This window comes from Lotus japonicus, chromosome 2 (assembly GCF_012489685.1).
Source record: "Lotus japonicus ecotype B-129 chromosome 2, LjGifu_v1.2".
Classification (NCBI taxonomy): Eukaryota; Viridiplantae; Streptophyta; class Magnoliopsida; order Fabales; family Fabaceae; genus Lotus; species Lotus japonicus.
The window spans coordinates 63,742,877-63,761,061 of record NC_080042.1 but is presented as its reverse complement, the minus strand read 5'-3'; the positions used below and the strand labels follow the sequence as shown (position 1 = coordinate 63,761,061).

The 18,185-nt window shown below is 34.0% G+C and overlaps 4 protein-coding genes across 4 annotated transcripts; 3 read left to right on the top strand and 1 right to left on the bottom strand.

Moving 5' to 3' along the window:
* Nucleotides 1-591: 591 nt before the first annotated feature.
* On the top strand, nt 592-4,854 carry LOC130735545 (protein DETOXIFICATION 16-like). The gene is made up of 8 exons (XM_057587493.1): nt 592-993; nt 2,431-2,975; nt 3,216-3,302; nt 3,481-3,537; nt 3,706-3,944; nt 4,126-4,244; nt 4,364-4,450; nt 4,530-4,854. Exons 1-8 carry the CDS (start codon nt 796-798, stop codon nt 4,614-4,616), a joined length of 1,419 nt encoding a protein of 472 aa, XP_057443476.1. The 5' UTR covers nt 592-795; the 3' UTR covers nt 4,617-4,854.
* A 1,586-nt stretch (nt 4,855-6,440) lies between these two features.
* Nucleotides 6,441-7,589, top strand: LOC130736826 (uncharacterized). The gene has a single exon (XM_057588608.1). It carries the CDS (start codon nt 6,441-6,443, stop codon nt 7,587-7,589), a length of 1,149 nt encoding a protein of 382 aa, XP_057444591.1.
* A 2,136-nt stretch (nt 7,590-9,725) lies between these two features.
* Nucleotides 9,726-10,868, top strand: LOC130736825 (F-box protein At4g35733-like). Its single transcript, XM_057588607.1, has one exon. It carries the CDS (start codon nt 9,726-9,728, stop codon nt 10,866-10,868), a length of 1,143 nt encoding a protein of 380 aa, XP_057444590.1.
* A 507-nt stretch (nt 10,869-11,375) lies between these two features.
* Nucleotides 11,376-17,294, bottom strand: LOC130738810 (cyclin-dependent kinase D-3-like). The gene is made up of 7 exons (XM_057590966.1): nt 16,829-17,294; nt 15,959-16,257; nt 15,766-15,874; nt 14,110-14,235; nt 13,436-13,671; nt 13,034-13,351; nt 11,376-11,945 (listed from the first exon to the last, which is right to left on the bottom strand). The coding sequence occupies exons 1-7, from the start codon at nt 16,931-16,933 to the stop codon at nt 11,891-11,893; spliced, it is 1,248 nt and encodes a 415-aa protein (XP_057446949.1). The 5' UTR covers nt 16,934-17,294; the 3' UTR covers nt 11,376-11,890.
* Between the last annotated feature and the right edge of the window lie 891 nt (nt 17,295-18,185).

The following is an 18,185-nucleotide window of genomic DNA, read 5'->3' as shown; positions in this document are numbered from 1 at the left end:
TCCGCGTTGAATTTAACAAGTCAAATTTTAACTACTCTGTTAATATCTTTTTTTAAAGCTACCATATTAATATTTTGAAATACGTGAAATCGCACTTATATTTACACCAACATCAAAATAAATATACACTTATATTCTTACTAGCTATCATATGTAGAATATTTGACTAGAGAAGTGCTAACAACACTTTCTTTTACACCTTTTCACTACGTGCTTTTTATTTAATTGATTAATATTCATGTAGGTTCTACCAAATTGGAGTCAAACTCAATATTATAATTTAATGAATCCGGCCTACATTTATTTTAACATTTTAAAGAGAATGTTAGAAAAAGAACGTTGTTTTGCTAGTATTTCTCTTTTGACTTGACTAAATGCACTTAATGATGATGACCTCAGTTCTGATTAGGCTGAGAGTCAAAAGGAGAATAGAGAATTCAACATATATCATTATTAAAATAAATGGTAGGAAATCTTCTCCCTTTACCTTTTTATCATTATTTTATATTTTTTTAATGGATCAGATCTATATATATCTTATTCACCTAAAAATTTCTAAACCATGGCAGATCCTCCAAGACCACATTTCCATTAAATCACGTATATAAAGCAACATTTCCACAGAGAGAAACCTCAATATTGATTTTATATCTCCAGTGCAGTGCTATTTTTTAGAAAAGCTGCACTGGCATCATCTTTCAGAACAGAAGACAGTGTGTTATTACAGTGTGTGAGAGTTTTGAGAGAGATTCAACCAAAATAAAAGTTGTAAAAGTGAGAGAGTGAGAGAGCATAATGGCCATATGGAGAAAGGGAATTGCAGATGAAATAAAGAAGCAGCTATGGCTTGCAGGGCCAATGGTATTTGTGTGTGTGTTTCAAAACAGTTTGCAGATGATCTCTCTCATGTTTGTTGGGCATTTGGACGAGTTGCATCTAGCTGGTGCTTCTTTGGCCTCTACATTTGTGAATGTAACCGGTTTCAATGTATTGGTATGTTGTCATGCTTAATTTTCTTCTCTACTTTTTAGGTGCCATTTTTTTAAGGAAAGTTTTGATCCCCATTATAATTTACTTAAGAAATTAATGACCTACTAGGAAGTCAATCAATCATTTATGGAAATGGAGGGAGCACATCACAAAAGCATCAACTTTTAATAGGATTTAATTAATAAGCAGGCCATATCAAATCATAATATCATATACTACTATGCGCTTGTTTGGTGGTCAAGACATGATATGATATGACAGGATAGTAATAATATAATGATGTTATATGTTGTTTGTTGCGCTAGTAGCATACGATAACACAATCCTGTCTCTAATCCTATCATGTTCATCATGTATAAAAGTTATCCTGAGGGGGGAGCTAGGATAGAACTTATCCTAACAAAATAGGATACCAGTTATAACAAAATATGATACCAGTTATATATTTTCTTTCAGTATCCTAACTCCAAATCAATTTATTTTAATATTATATAATTTAAATAAAATAAAAAAATTATTATTCATAAATAGTAAAATAGACTACACACTTAAAAATATTTATTTATTAATAGTAATATACTAATTTAATATTTTCATCTCTTATTATTTAAAAATTATTTATCTACTTATATAATAATTTATAATTTAAATATAAATTACTTTTGAAATAATAATATTTTAAATTTAATTAATTTTATTGTTTATCACGTGTCACAACTAAGTGAAAATCAATTGGTTACAAATATTAATTTTTTAATAGTGATAGACTAATTTTCTATTTTCATCTCCTATTATTTAAAATTATTTATCTACCTATATAATAATTTATAATTTAAATATAAATTACTTTTGAAATAATAATATTCATAATTTAGTTAACTTTTATTGTTAATTATCGCGTGTCACAATTAAGTGAAAACCAATTGGTTAACTGCATAATTTTATTTAAAATATAGGTTATCTTAGAAACAATAAAATAGGCTAACTAATAAAATTTAAATTAATAAAGCATACATTTGATACATATTTCCTTATCATATCTTGTCATTATCATGTGCACCTCAAACACAGGATAGGATAAGAATTTATCCCGCTCTTATCTATCATGTTGCTATCATGTTCACATATCCTATCCTATCATATCTTGTCCTGATCACCAAACGGACCTTACATATCCTACCTTTTTTTATTTTTTATTTAATTTTGATATGGAAAATAATAAAACAAAAAATTGATCTGGCAATTCGGACCCAGATGTAATGGGTCAAATGTCTTCTCAATATTACTATTGGTTGGCTATGTAAACTATTTATATTTATATTGCTAATTTCTTCTTGTTAAATATTTTGTATATGTTCAATTTTCAAATCACAAAACTTAAATTTTTTGTATATCCTATGTGATACTAATTTGTTAATTACTCATGTTCATGATTGTTAGTTGGGGTTGTCAAGTGCGCTAGACACATTTTGCGGTCAAGCATATGGAGCACAACAATATCACAAGGTTGGCATATACACACAAAGAGCCATGTTTGTCACACTCCTTGTCACTATTCCTCAATCTTTTATTTGGGCTTACATAAAGCCCATTTTGATTCTTCTTCATCAAGACAAAAATATTGCAGCACAAGCTCAACTATTTGCTCGTTACATGATCCCAAGCCTTTCTGCCAATGGCCTTCTTCGCTGCCTTGTTAAATTCCTACAAACCCAAAACATAGTGTTCCCCATGGTGCTATCTACTGGATTTACTAGCTTAGCACATGTCCTTCTCTGCTGGACTTTTGTAATCAAACTTGGGCTTGGCATTAAAGGAGCTGCCATTGCAACTTGCATCTCAAATTGGCTTAGCATGGTCATGCTAGCACTTTATGTATGGTTCTCCCCTTCTTGCAAAAAGACTTGGGTTGGTTTCTCATGGGAATGCTTTCATGACATCCCTCATTTTCTCAGACTAGCTTTTCCTTCAGCAGTCATGGTCTGGTATGATATTTATTTTGCTGAACCAAATTTTCTTCCATATAACATACATGGTTTGTAACATAATAGCTAGTAAACGAAATAGACATGAGACTCAAAGATGATATTTGGGAAACAATTTAATTAAACTCTTATGTCAATGAAAACTTATCACATAAACGTTTATTCATTAGCTTATTTGAAAAATTAATGAAAGTGAGAAGTTCTAAATATTGCTGCTCTATGGTACTTACTATGTTACAGCTTAGAATCATGGACGTTTGAACTCTTAGTGCTCCTAGCTGGTGCTCTTCCCAATCCAAAGCAGCAAACTTCAGTGCTTTCGATAAGGTTAGTTTATCAATCAGATGATATTTAGTAACACACTTTTTTAAAGACTATAACGCCATTACCGTTGTGCTACGACTACGATATGATTTGGACATTATATTTCCATTTCACCTTTGGATATGTCATTTTCCTTTCCAGCATTGTTTTGATTTATCATCTCTACTTTTCTCATCCCCAGCATTACTACAACCGGGACAATTTGGATGATACCATTTGGAATCAGTGCTGCTGGAAGGTCAGTATTTCATGTTGAGTGTAGTGATTAAATTCATTCTATAAGCATCAAAAACATATAAGAAAATGTGTACACTATGATTATCACCACAAATAATGTTGCAGTCACATGTTGTTACTTTTTATTCACCATAATGAGTCTCATTAAGTACATGTTTCCATTCAACAGCACAAGAATCTCAAATGAACTAGGGGCTGGTTCTCCAAAAAATGCACATTTAGCTGTTAAAGTCCTCTTGTTGATGGCCTTCACGGCGGGAATTATAGAATCAGCTTTTTTCATGGCGGTGTGGAAAGTTTGGCCTCGTGCTTTTACCAATGTACATGAAGTGGCCACTTATTTGACTTCCTTGACTCCAATTGTTGCAACCTCTGTCTTTGTGGATTCAATTCAAACAGCACTCCAAGGTACAAAATAAAAGCATCCAATAAGCTCCAATTTTTTTCATTTTTCCTTTCCCTCGTACTAGGGAGAATTCAACCTAACTTAGTTTGTAATAGATTTCGGTTGAATTCACAAAACAATACTTTTTTTTCCATTGTGAGACATGAACTAAGCTTTGCTAGCTAACTCTTAAATTGTGAATAGGTGTGGCAAGAGGATGTGGTTGGCAGAAGCTTGGTGCATTTGTTAATCTTGGGTCTTATTATTTTGTTGGTGTTCCATTTGCAGTTGTGTTTGCTTTTGTCCTCCATATGAAGGGAAAGGTATAAGATTCATTGACAATTTTGTTCATGTTATAGTCCTGTCTATTAGTAAACTCATTGAACTGAACCTGATGAACTTGAGATTATATATCTTGATTAATTCTTCATGAACACTACAGGGGCTAGTTTTAGGCATTGTATTAGCACTTATTGTGCAAGTTGTGGTGTTTTTTCTCATCACCTTACGCACCAATTGGGAGAAAGAAGTAAGTCCTTTTAAATTTCCAGCAATGTTAATTTCTTTCTAAATATCTGGCTTCTAACAATAGTGTAATTATTGTTCAGGCCAAGAAAGCAGCAATAAGAGTAGGAGACAATGAAGTCCAAATGAATGCACTTCCGGGTGACCAAAACGTTACTCCTCCAGCCTAATTTTGCTAACTCTTGGCATAATCCTAGTTATTATATGGAGCCACAACTCGGCATCAATGTACTTCAGGAAAAATGTAGAATCGTAACTATTGCTTAGCATATATAGTCTATTGTTGCAGAACTCACTGCTGAAATTTTGTTATTTAATAAATTAGGATTTTGCTCCTATTTGACTTCCATATAACACTGCTGATTATTGGAGCTTGGAGTGCTGTTTGAATTGAATCCAATTATTGGAGCACCCGTGAGAAAACTTTTTAAAGTATTTAAATTTGAATATAGATTTGTAAAAAAATTATCAATTTTTGTTTAGTTTTCTTATGTAACAAAAGTTATTATTTTAAATCTATGGTTAGGAATAAGTTCGGTGATTGGGTTTCAGGGGTTTTCAAGAGCTTGGGCAATGGCAGTGCTTTCGTGGTAGAGGTGTTGGGTGTCGAGCTCGCAATAGAGCATGCTCTTGAATTGGCATTTTAGAGTGTTGTGTGCTTATCTGATTGTTTGAATGTGGTTGTCGCTCTTTAAAGCAATGTTGATTTCCGAACTTTTTTGGTTAGAAATGTCCTTCCACGAATTCTAGATATGGTGCTCAGATTCTTATGGGTGTAGTTCTTACATGTTCAACGTGAGAAGAATGATACAGTGGATTGTTTGGCGCATCAGGCTAGTTTGCCCGGAGTCCAGAAACAAACTTGGAGGCGCCCCGTCGTTTGTTTATGCTTCATTTTATTTAGATGTTGTTAGCTAGTTTTAGTTTTAAATTTGTTATTTTTCCTCATGTAACAAAAAAAATATAATTTGTATTTTAAGTTTAAAATAAATAAATAAAATTTGATATATAATACTAAAATATAGTTTTTAAATCAGCAATTTAAAAATTTGTAGTGAAATATAGAATGTTATTAGTTTTTTTGGTTACATGAGGAATAGAATGTTATTAGTTTAATTATAAAATAGAGTAAATTACATTTCACTGCCTTAAGGTTTTTCTATATTACACTAAATTCCAAACTTACTTAAATATTACACTCCACCTCATTTTTTATAAGGGAATATTGTTAAAAAACTTGCTATTTTCTTGAGAAAAATGGGGAAACGTGAAGACAAAGAGATGGACAAAGATCCCAACAACCAAATGGGTTCAAAATAGCCTTCAACCACCACAAAGATCTTCATTTAATAAGTTGGAAGGTGTCATTAATAACAGATAATGATCATATATATGATTTCATGATTTCATCCCTCGTGACTCATGATCAGCCATAAGGACCATACTACTACAACATACCATACCACTGACCAATATCATCCACCCCCACCCTTCAAGCGTGATGTGGGGTTGCTCAACTTGACCCTTAATTATATGAGGTTAAGAGTTCGATCATATTATCTATGAGAATGAAGCATATTTCTAGTCATCCGGTTACAAATTACCCCTGATCTCAAATAAAATTCACTTGAGTCAATTTTGACTCACCAATGCTCTCCAATTATCATAATATTTCCCATTATCACATCCTGGTTCATTAGACCAGAATCCTTGAGATTGCGTTTCAATTTTCTCTGATCTCGTTTTTTTCTATTGAATATATATATTGTTATTTTAACTACTAGATTTTGAAAAAAATTAAATTGATTGAATTTCTTCTAAAGGTTATTTGTTTTAAATAAAAAGATTGGATTTGATCATATATATATATATGTGTGTAAAGATATCAAATGTTCTTGAAATTTCAAAAAAAAAACTACATTAATTTTCCGTTGCGCCACTCTGATACTAACATAAAGTCTTTATTTTCACTTCTTCCTTTTCACACACCACATATGCAGCGAGATTGGGCGCATTTAGACGCGATCGCTCTCGATTTAGTTCTTGACAAGTTGGAAGAGCGTATAGATCATGTTTGGTTTGGTCTCGTGTGTAAGAATTGGTGCTCAGTTGCAAAGCTTAACCATCAAAGCAAGCAATTCAGAACTAGTAGTGTTCTGCCTATGCTAATGATTCGCACAAAAACAAGAAGAGGAAGAAGAAAAATCAAGACAAGTTTGTTTAGCATTCCAGGTAATAGAGTTTACCCCTTCCTATCGCCATGGACAATACATACCGAAAAGAGGATTAAAATTTGTGGCTCTAGTCATGGTTGGCTAGCCGTGGTGGCTAAAGCTAGCTCACTATCATGGTTGGCTGAACATGCCATATGTCTAATCAATCCTCTTAAAGACGTAGATAACATTGCCCTGCCAATGTTGAGGACTGGTGATGTAAAGAGGGTTGTTTTGTCTGTTGACCCCTTAACAAACCCGAATAACTATGTGGTTGCTGTAACCCATTACGGCTCTCGTAATTGTCGTCTTGCATTCATAAGAGCAGGTCAAGAACTCTGGACTTATGCAAAGATGAATCGTTCTTTGATCTACAGAGATATTACATTTTATAGAGGTCTAATATATGTTGTGTGTGACAATGTCGTCATTGTGTCCTTCAATCTTGATTATTCGGATGACCCTTATGGAAGGGAGAAGATTATTCCTCATATCATTTATGAAAATAATGGATTAACGGGAACTCCAAAGCGAGTATATGTTGTGAAATCATTAGAAGGAGACCTATGGTTGGTGAGAAGATTTTTGGAGGGTTTTGATGTATACAAGTTGGAACTAGATGCACAATATGGGAAGGTTTTGCAAATGTTGAAACTAGATAATTTGGGAGACAATGTTTTGTTTGTAGGTGATCATGGCGATTCAACTGTAGCTTCATTTTCCTATTTCTCTAATTCTCTGCAAAAGGATTCAATCTACTACTATGAGAATGGTATTGATGAGACACCAAACATCTACCCTCATGGCCCATTTGATTTAAGGGTCTATAATGTAAAGGAGGGAAGATTAATTCAACAGTATCCTCTCAACCCTTCCTTCAAGCGTGTGCCACCTTTGTTATGGATTCTACCACAATTTCAATGGGATTGATCAATCCAATTAACTTGGAGTATTCTACTTTTTATATATTAATTTTTCTTGTTTCATCATGTTCATATAATCATATTGGTATTGTCATTGCCATCCATTTTACCCCTTTATGCTTGCTAAATGAATGTTATTTTACAAAATCTTTTTATTCTCACTTAAAACTCTTCCTTTCTAGCAACTTCTTTTCCTTAGTCATCATTATCTCCGGTGTGTAGCGCATGCAATGCATGAATATATTTTCAATTTTTTTAGAATTAAAAATTTTGAATGGTCACACATATAATTGATTTTGGTAAAATTAGAAAATATATTTTTCTTTTAACTAAAATTAAAAATGAATATAACTATTCATCCTACGTGACATAGTCTGATTGGATGTCAATGTAAAATTGTTTAACATTGAACACTATTATTTTTTTATCTTGAATATTTTAATTGAAATAAATTATATAAAATTTAATAATTATGTTAGTACTTGAAATACCACCTAATAGTATTTAAAAATTTATAATATAATGAAAATATGTTTTGTTGAAGCATAATTACAAGTATAACTAAACATTTTCTAAAAAATATCCGAGTCTTACAAAAGCCCTAATCTTTGTTTCCGAATGATAGTTCAAGTGGTAAGAATTGAGGGACATGTCGGTTGGGTGAGGGAGGTTCAGGGATCAGTTTCTGAAAAGTGCAATTTATCTTTCTGATATACAAAAAAAAGCCCTAGATCTTTCTTTGCATAAGAGTTATTAAGATAATGAATTACCTCATGAGCTAAGATAGAATTATCAGTTGTTACTCTTTCGGGACAAAGCTCGACTAGAGAGGGCTAATGAATTGATTTTAAAAGGGACGAAGGCGAGAGACTAAGATAATTTTAATGATCTTGTACACCAAGTTGCACAAGCTAATGCGCTAGAACACTTTCATCGAAGTAGGTAAGTTTATCTTCAAAATTAAAACTAAACAATTAAGGTTTCAACAAGAGAAGGGTCAATAGAGCTGGAAATGAAAGCATCTCTGACCACCTTCCAAATAATGTTCAATAATATCATCATCTCAATCTCAATAATGCTTAAAGAAGACCGATTGAAAACCAAGGTAGGTTGGTAACCTGATAGTGATCCTGCAATATGTCATCCCCTGATGAGCTAAAAAGATCCAGAGCGAACTCATGAGCCTCATCTTTTAGAACTTCCTCCTCAGAGCTCCAAGTATTGTCTTTATGTCAGAGTGTATATGAATTTTATTCCTCTTTCTCCAAATAACAATCTGGGTATGAAACAACGCAATGTTCCTATCACCAATCAATGTCACCCATTGCTCACAAGATTTTTGAAACCAGAGTAGCACCTCAGACAAAGGATTTCCTTATATTCCAATTGAAACTAAGCTTCTAACCGAAGCAAGCTGGATGTGACAAGAAAATCAAGCTCCATTGGAACACCTTTAAGCCATCCCTCCACATGCCTCTACTTTAGAAGATGTTGCCAAAGGGTGTGCTTGTTAAAGAGATAGACTCAACAGCTTTCCATGCAAGTCACCTCCATTGATTTGGAACAAGATTGTCCTTCTTGCCCAACATATATAAGTCTTCACGTTCAAGTCCTTCGAAGATGCGCCACTAACAGTACTATACTACTATGTATCATTTTTTTTTAAATTGCTAAAGACCCCTTGGTACGTGACTTTGCTCTATCATTTTAGCTTCACGCCTCCTGCTGAATATCTCATACCCGAATCCTTGAGATTGCGTTTCAATTTTCTCTCATCTCGTTTTTTTTTAACTATTATATATATATATATATATATATATTGTTATTTAATTTCAACTACTAGATTTTGAACGTAAGCTTTAATATCTTTTAACGATTATTTGTTTAAATATTCAAATAAAAAGATTGAATTTGATCATATAGTTACCAAATTTTCTTGAAATTTCACACCAAAATATTACACTAAATTAATTAAATTAAATACTACTAAATCAAATCCAATTTCACGGCGTTATCTCTTTTATAAATAAAAACGTTTTTTTTTATAAAAATATATTAAAACCATATATATTATCTTTGAGACTTGCACAATCTCATCTCTCCAAAGTCCTTATTCTCACTTGTTCCTCTTCACGCACCACATATGGAGCAACGAGATTGGGCGAATTTAGAAGCGTTCGCTCTCGATTTAATTCTAGACAAGTTGGAAGAACGTATAGATCATGTTTGGTTCGGCGTCGTGTGCAAGAATTGGTGCTCAGTTGCAAAGCTTAATCATCAAAACAAGCAATTTAGATCTAGTGTTCTCCCTATGCTAATGATCCGGATAAGAAGACCAAGAAGAAGAAGAGGATTCAAGACATGTTTGTTTAGCATTCCGGGTAATAGAGTCTACCCTTTCCGATTGCCGCGAATGCTTTCTAATAAGATGATTATTATTTGTGGCTCTAGCCAGGGTTGGCTAGCAACGGTATATGAGGCTTCTATCCGATCAAGGTGTGCTAATAGTAGTCATGTCATAACTCTAATCAATCCTTTTAAGAATGTAGCTCCCATCGCTCTGCCACCGTTGCTTCCTCTAAAGGAAGCAGTAACTAGGGTTGTTTTGTCCGTTGACCCCTTAACAAACCCTAATGACTATGTCATTGCTGTAATTCATCATAACTATCATAGTTGTCGGCTTGCATTCATGAGAGCAGGTCAAAAATTCTGGACTAAGGTAGAGAAAAGTAATTTGTTCTACAGAGATATTACATTTTACAAAGGTCTACTATATGCTGTGTGTAGCATGAATACCATTGTGTCCTTCAATCTTTACCTGTTTGGAAGGAAGAAGATTACTCCCAATATCATCTATAAAGATAATGAGAATGAATTAACAGAAACACCTGAGCGAGTTTATATTGTGGAATCATTAGAAGGAGACCTTTGGATGGTGAGAAGATTTCCGGAGGGTTTTGACGTATATAAGTTGGAATTAGATGGACAAACTGGCAAGGTTTTGCAAATGTTGAAACTGGATAATTTGGGAGACAATGTTTTGTTTGTAGGTGATGATAGCGCTTCAACAGTTGTGTCGTTTTCCTGTTTCTCTAATTCTCTGCAAAAGGATTCAATTTACTACCATGATGATCATCGTCATGATCCAATAATTTTTGACCTTGATGACCCATTAGATTTAAGGGTCTATAATGTAAAGGAGGGAAGATTTATTCGACATTATCCTTTCAACCCTTCCTTCAGGCGTGTGTCACCTTCGTTATGGATTCTACCACCATTACAATAGGATTGATCAATACAACTTCGAGTGTTCTATTTTTTATTTATTAATTTTTCATGTTTGATCATGTTCGTATCAATGCCATTAATTGTACCCTTTTATTATGCCTGCTAAATGAATGTTATTTTACAAAATAATTGGTGAGTGGATGAGGGATTTGGGGATATGAAGATGATTGATTGTAAGAGGTAATTGAAAACATGCAGAATTAAATCAGGAATGATTGTTTTCAATGAGGGAATGAAATTAAAGGAATTCATATTGTGATGGCAAGAATTAGGGGGATTCATTTTTTAATTTGGGAGTGAAAAGGATTTTAGTGAGTTTTATGGAGATAAAGGTTTTGAGAGCACTAGTTAGGATCAATGTAAGGCTTAAAGTAGAGAGAACCAACATGCATAAAGTTCAAGCAATTCCCAGCATCTACTGAAATCTCATTTGTACCCAGACAGAAACATCAGCAACAGCAAAACTATTAGCTTGTAAAACAAATTTAATTCAAGATTCTGCACATTGAAAAAAACAAGGAGCACTCATCCTATTAACAAATGAAACAAACACATTACGCCTAAATAAATGAAAGCAAGCAGCAAACTTCAAACCACCTTGTGAGAAAATACATATTATACACTCAAAAGTGTAAAGAATAATTTCTCTTAATGTTCAATAACAAAATAAATGTTAAGATTCTGTTTCATGCGTCAGATATAGCAAAGGCTCAAGAAAATGCCCTCACTCAAAGGCCTTCCGTGGACTTGTACAGATTCTCTTGTGCATGAGGAACAAGAATTAAGAACAAAGGGATTCAGAGAGTTTGTTTACTATAGTTTTTTTTCCTATGATAGTTACTTTGTGTCTCTGAACGGTACAATTAAAGTGAGATGCTAATTGCTGCCCCTACTACTTCATCCTTTAGACATTACACATTCATAGTAGGCTTCATGCTAAGAGAGGGATAAGGAATGATACAGAAGCAAAGCCGAATTGCAGCATTTCCTCAGATGCAACAAACCCCTTGTACTCACGCACTAGTCATGCTGGAATTCTAGATCTAATTTTCTTTTTAAATGTGATCTGTCAGCACTGCAGAACAAAAAAAAGGAACTAAATAAATAGTATCATTTAAGAGTAGAAATTAAAAGGGAACAAACATTTGACACACTCTTGCATTATTAAACACCATGAAATTGCATTCTGTTTTCCCTTCCACTGAGTCATAATGTGACGAATAATGATTCATAGACATCTAAATAGTAGAAACACCCCAAACACCCCTTTTTCCTGGGGATTTGGCCAAATAATACACTGAACTAACCACCTAAATACACATGACTAACCATAAAGCACATAACCGTGTAAACTCAGTTGAAATTCATAAATTCAATTTTACACGGTTCTGTGCTTTATGGTTAGTCATGTGTATTTAGGTGGTTAGTTCAGTGTATTATTTGGCCAATCTGTGCTTTATGGTTAGTCATGTGTATTTAGGTGGTTAGTTCAGTGTATTATTTGGCCAAATCCCTAATTTAGGAATTTCAACTTTACACGGTTATGTGCTTTATGGTTAGTCATGTGTATTTAGGTGGTTAGTTCAGTGTATTATTTGGCCAAATCCGCAGGAAAAAGGGGTGTTTGGGGTGTTTCTACTATTTAGATGTCTATGAATCATTACTCATAATGTGACAAATTCCAACATAGAAAATAAGCATGCTAACTAAACTACAATAAGTCAATAGCAATTTGGGTCTTCACAATCCCAGTTATAAATAAAAATGAAGATCATAAACCAACTTAGTTTCAAAAGTTTGGCATAAATTGTCAGTAAGCAGGATAGTGCAGTACTACGGTAACTATCTATTAGTTTAGTTGTTTTTCCATAGCTACAACATTTTGATTTAGCAAATTTTTACTAAACATTAACATTCAATTTGGCAGACAGCATCAATCACCTTCACAAAATTAGTCAAGATTCAAGGATAATACGTACAACAAACCATGCAGTGTAAAGCAATACTTATCTTCCAGCCTCAATAACAATAATAAAAGGTTTATGGTTCATTATGCAAGCTCAGAATAAAATCAACCACTTTTTTATGTTTGATGCGGATAAAATTACAAAATGCAAATTATTAAGTCACTTTGAAATTATTGGATGATTAATGTTGTCATACCTGTTAATTGTTGGTCTATTTGGAGGTTTTAATCCGAAGAGAGAAAAATCTAGAGACATTGGTGCCGGCTCATTCTTGCCTGTATTATCACCAGCTGTTTGCTTGAAATTACCAACATCGTCATCAATCTTGTCCTCCCCTTGCAAAGAATTTCCTTCAAACCCATCACGGCCTGGCATCACTCTTCTAGACTTCCTTGGAGGTGATAAGACAGTGGGACCCTCATGAGGATTGAAATCTTGAGCCCTAGACTCCTTCTTAGGGGCAGGTCTAGGAAGCTTGTCGGGAACTGTAGGCAGAGGCGCAGAAGAAAAGTACCTACAGTAGAAGAAGAGGCATTAAAATTAGGAGAAGGGAAGGATTTTTTTTTTTCTACATGGGATGTTTAAGGCACATACATACCTATGTTCTAATGCCTGCTGCACGGAAATTCTAACCTTCGGATCATATGTGAACATCTTTGACAACAAATCTAAAGCATCTTCACTTGCCATCGGAAATAAAGAACGCAAAGGGGGAGCAGGAACATATTGGTATTCAACATAATCTGGAAGGTATACCATATCAGGCCACTGAGAGGGTGATGGAGTTCCAAACGCTGCAAAAACCTTTCCTAATTGATCAATATCACTTGAACCCTGGCAAATGTTAAAAGCAAAGACATAGAATTACTAGAAGAAAGGATGCAAGCAAGCAGAAACAAAAGAATAAAATCAACCAATCCTATAGGTAACATCTAGTCACTAAGATATTATAAACCAGAAAACAGCTAGATAAAATATATTAGGACAGGAAAAAGATGCAAGTCAAATTTAATAGACAATAATGTCTTTAAATAACATAGCCAACAGCTTCTAATCTAATCTCAGTTAAGTAAAACCCCAGCTTTGAAGTTTTTATTCAGGCTACAATTTGAACTGGATGATAAACTTAAATGGTTTATATCATACCCCAAAAAAAAATGTTACACAGTAAAATTGCCAGTAAAAACATCCATCATTCCGGAACATCAATATTTGATTTACCATAAAAAAAACATTCCATATATTCTATTCACCATGACAATCTTGGTTTACCTGAAGAAAGGGCCGACGAAGGAGGAGTTCAGCAAATATGCAAGCTGCAGCCCAGACATCTACCCCTGAACCATATTGCTTTGTACCAAATAATAGCTCAGGTGCTCTATACCACCGAGCAAACACCTATTCATGCACAAGTGTCAATTCAGTAGATCCATTAAAGAAAGTACAAAATACAGATATAAGGATGAAACATATCGAAGAGACCATTAAATTGGAAGGAAGCAAGGGTTTCAAAAGAAGCCTTTTTATCCCATATAAGTTAGTGAATAAGCAGCTACTTGTTTAACATTACTCTACTCTTCAGAGTCATCCAAGGCATGGTTAATTGGCTATACTACAGAACCACAATCCTAGAACACATGCACCAAAACCAAGTATTCCAGAACTTTTTCCCTCCCCTTGTAGTTCTAGGACAGAAAAAGGCAATAATAGTGGAGATTTAGAGGTAAACACTGAGTTCTAACACTCAGTGTTTTAAATTACGGTTGCGGCTGCTGCTGCGAATGTGGACAATGCGGTCACTCTGATGCGTGTTGCAGCATGATTTTTCTTTATACTTTCACACTGTGTTAAAAAAAAAACTATTTATCCCAAATTATGTACCATTTCCTCCTGATCAGATTTCACATAACATAAACCAGAGAATCCAATAATAATTAATATAATATGAATATTTCCATTTTAACAAATGTTAATAGACTATACCGTTTTAATTCATAACCACACAAGCACTCCAACACAGATGTGAATTCTAATTCATTTTTATCACAAACATTTCACCTCCTCCCAATGTCCCCAAAGCCTCACCATCAAGGCCTCACCCAGATCTGATGATCCTCACCCACCAAAATCCATTTCATTTCACGGCCTCGCACCACGACAATTTGCAGCTGCGTGCCTCACTTCACACTAGAACACTGCTTACACCCTTTGTTTTTGTATAAATTCAAACTAAATCAACGTATAAGTCAAACCTGACTAAAAAGTCTAAGATACATCCCTATACATCCCTACCTAGTCTTGCAAATTGAACCATCCACATTTTAGTAAAGTTTGCTAGTTTCTAAATGAATCTTCAGAAAGTAGTATAATTAAGTAATTAACAGTGTGATTTAAGTACAATCTCAGTTTACTCAGAATGCTGAGTTTTATCAAAAAGAACTGAGTTCATTTCCAAAGTCCTCAGACATACTCAAAGGAAATCATATGCTATCTACCCAAATATATTAAGTTTGACAATTCACTCTTGAGAGTGAGTACTACTCCTGATCCACTCTCGATCTCAATTTCACATTTTAGTATTTTTTATTCCTCAAATAGTTTTGATTAAATATAGACATCAATCATATATTTTTTTAATTGTCAATGCCAAAACTTACTATAACCATAAATTTGAAGTTTATAAATTTAAATTTTGACATACTGTATGTCTGTATCAAATACATAAACAAAAATGATGGCGTGTCTTAATTCACACAATTTATTTTCACAGTTTTTCTCACAATTTAAAATGCCTCATCTCCATAACTCATACATATTTCCTTTATATTTTTAAATACTCTATCTGTTCAATATTCTCTTTTAACATGAATGTAAATTAAGAAAAATCGTGCAATACATGAGATAATTGCTAGTTATAACGAAACTAACCTGATGAGTGAACCGGCGATCTGGGCTTCCAAATATCCGTGCTAAACCAAAATCTGCAAGTTTCAGCTGTCCATTAGGTCCTATCAACAAATTATTTGGTTTCATATCTCTGAAAATACATAACGAAACTTTTCAGCTCAGAACTAAAGGCAGGTAACAATTTTGTAATGATCAAATCAGTAATATAACCTACCTATGCAAAACCCATTTCTTGTGGCAAAAAGCAAGACCTTTCAGCGTCATTTGAAGGTAAGATTTAATATCTCCTGGAGAAAGGAAAATGTTCCGGTCTCTTATGACAGCTTCGAGGTCTGTCTCCATGAATTCAAACACAAGATGTAAATTCCCTTTATGTGGGAACGCATCAATCAACTCAATAATGTTTGGATCTTTAAGCTCTTTAAGCAGTTTAATTTCCCTAAGAGCTGTAAAATTCACCCCTTCTTTCTGCTTGCCAAGCCGAATCTTTTTAATGGCAACCGTTTGTCCTGTCTGTCCATGCAATGAGTTCATCATTAAAAACACCACAAAATAACAAATATAATAGCACTAAACTACTAAAGCAACACCTTCTTCATTATTGAGTAGAAAGCTGGTTCATAAACACATGTATGCAATGTAACATATCTCCAGTTTCATTATTGGGATTCTCAAATTGCAAGAACAATTCACCTGATCAAAACCATGCTTAAACAACTTTAGAGGCATATAAATGAATATTCCCTTTCCACATTACTGCAGAGTTCTAACTTTTATGAAATTAAGTGTTTCCCTTTTCTCTTATTCATAGATTTGGCTAACCTCATCTTTAGCTATAACATATTGAAACAAGAGTAATATTCACTCATATCTGTTTAAATCATTTTGAAATTAATCATAAACTATAACATGTTGAAATTTCTCTAACTAAACTTAATTCACATGCCTAATTCTCACAACCCAGAAAAAATACATGCAAAAATCTCATATTTTTCCACTGAAAAATCATCATAATTGTTATAAAATATATACACATAAAAAAAAAAAAAGCAAAACAAGTTAACTGTAGAAAGAGAAAAGCTACCTGGGTATCAATGGCTTTGTACACAACACCATAGGTACCTTCACCAAGGACTTCACGCCTGAGATACCTATCAGCTACTTTCTTGGAAGGATCGTTTTCTGCCATCTCTGCAAATTGGTCGTGAGATGCTATTAAACTGTCAATTACAGCAGAAGTTAAGCGAATTTACAAATGGTTCATCGGGAAAATTGTTAGGGTTTGAGGGGGAAAGATCGATGAATTATCGATTTGGGATGAAATTGAGCTGAAAATTCGGAAATTGAGAAGTGGGTGATTGTGGAGCTGATTAGGGTTATATAGTGTGGTAGAAAAGCACCATTGAAATTTGAAAGAGAGGTTTTGTTGTTACTGTGGGACTGTGGGTGTGAGAGAAGAGGAAGATGCGAGAAAGAGCGTAGCTGAAACCTGAGTGGGAGCGTGTGTGTGAGATAGAGACTAGCAACGGCTATATACCCTTGTTTTGGTCTATAAAATGATTTTAAAGGTGTTTAAGGAAGGTTAGGTATCTTTTATACTTTGGTGTGGAGAATTAAAAACAATACAAGAAAGGACCAATAATAGATTGATTTCAGAATCTATACCTTCTTTTCCAATAAACTACAGTTGTTCAAGTTGTACAAGATTGATCCCATGACCTCATTCACCACAATTTATACTCGTTCTTATAATTTGAGGTATCCTTCGGAGACTTCAGAATTTATTTATTTTTTTGAAGTCTATATATATTAATAAAGAAGAAAGAGACTAAACTTAGAAATAGGATAATAGGAATAACAAAAACAAAAATCTGCAACTATCCTCAAGAAAACATAAATGTTTAATCACCCTATAAATAACAACCATCCTCAAGAAAACACAAATGTTTAATCACCCTATAACCTCTTTGAACAAAGGATATAAACCAAAGGACCAAAATTGAATATCTAAACCAAAGCCAAACGTTTGATCGTTGTAGAAGCAACCTTCGACAACGAGAAACGAACAAAGGCAAAACAAAAAGTCTACTAGGCCTCCTAAAGCGCTGGACAAAAACGTTCACCGGGCAACCAAATTGGGAAATTAACCCTTTGATCTAATGATAGGAAACTAAGTCTGAGATGTCATCCACAAAGAGAGCCACACGAGCCTTGGTAAAACCACCTTGACCCGTACAATGACCAACACAGAGACAGCATCAACATCGACATTCCCTTCATTCTCGTCGTCACTACACTCGCAACCATCCCCAGAACCTGAGACGTCGGTTCCAACAGCAATCGTCGCGGACCTAGTTCCTGCTAAGGTTGAAGAGAACCTATCATAGCCCATTAATAAAAACAGAACATAAGAGCTGGAGAACGGAAGATTGTGAATTGGC

Bases quoted from the DNA above. Each gene is read 5' to 3' on its own strand.
- LOC130738810 (XM_057590966.1), bottom strand. From the start codon at position 16,933: ATGGCAGAAAACGATCCTTCCAAGAAAGTAGCTGATAGGTATCTCAGG. The intron at 16,258-16,828 runs GTAGCTTTTCTC...TTGCATGGACAG, and splicing joins ACAAAGCCATTGATACCCAG to ACAGGACAAACGGTTGCCAT. The intron at 11,946-13,033 runs GTATGACAACAT...TTTGTTCTGCAG, and splicing joins AATAGACCAACAATTAACAG to TGCTGACAGATCACATTTAA.
- LOC130735545 (XM_057587493.1), top strand. From the start codon at position 796: ATGGCCATATGGAGAAAGGGAATTGCAGATGAAATAAAGAAGCAGCTA. The intron at 3,303-3,480 runs GTTAGTTTATCA...TCTCATCCCCAG, and splicing joins ACTTCAGTGCTTTCGATAAG to CATTACTACAACCGGGACAA. The intron at 4,451-4,529 runs GTAAGTCCTTTT...ATTATTGTTCAG, and splicing joins GCACCAATTGGGAGAAAGAA to GCCAAGAAAGCAGCAATAAG.
- LOC130736825 (XM_057588607.1), top strand. From the start codon at position 9,726: ATGGAGCAACGAGATTGGGCGAATTTAGAAGCGTTCGCTCTCGATTTA.
- LOC130736826 (XM_057588608.1), top strand. From the start codon at position 6,441: ATGCAGCGAGATTGGGCGCATTTAGACGCGATCGCTCTCGATTTAGTT.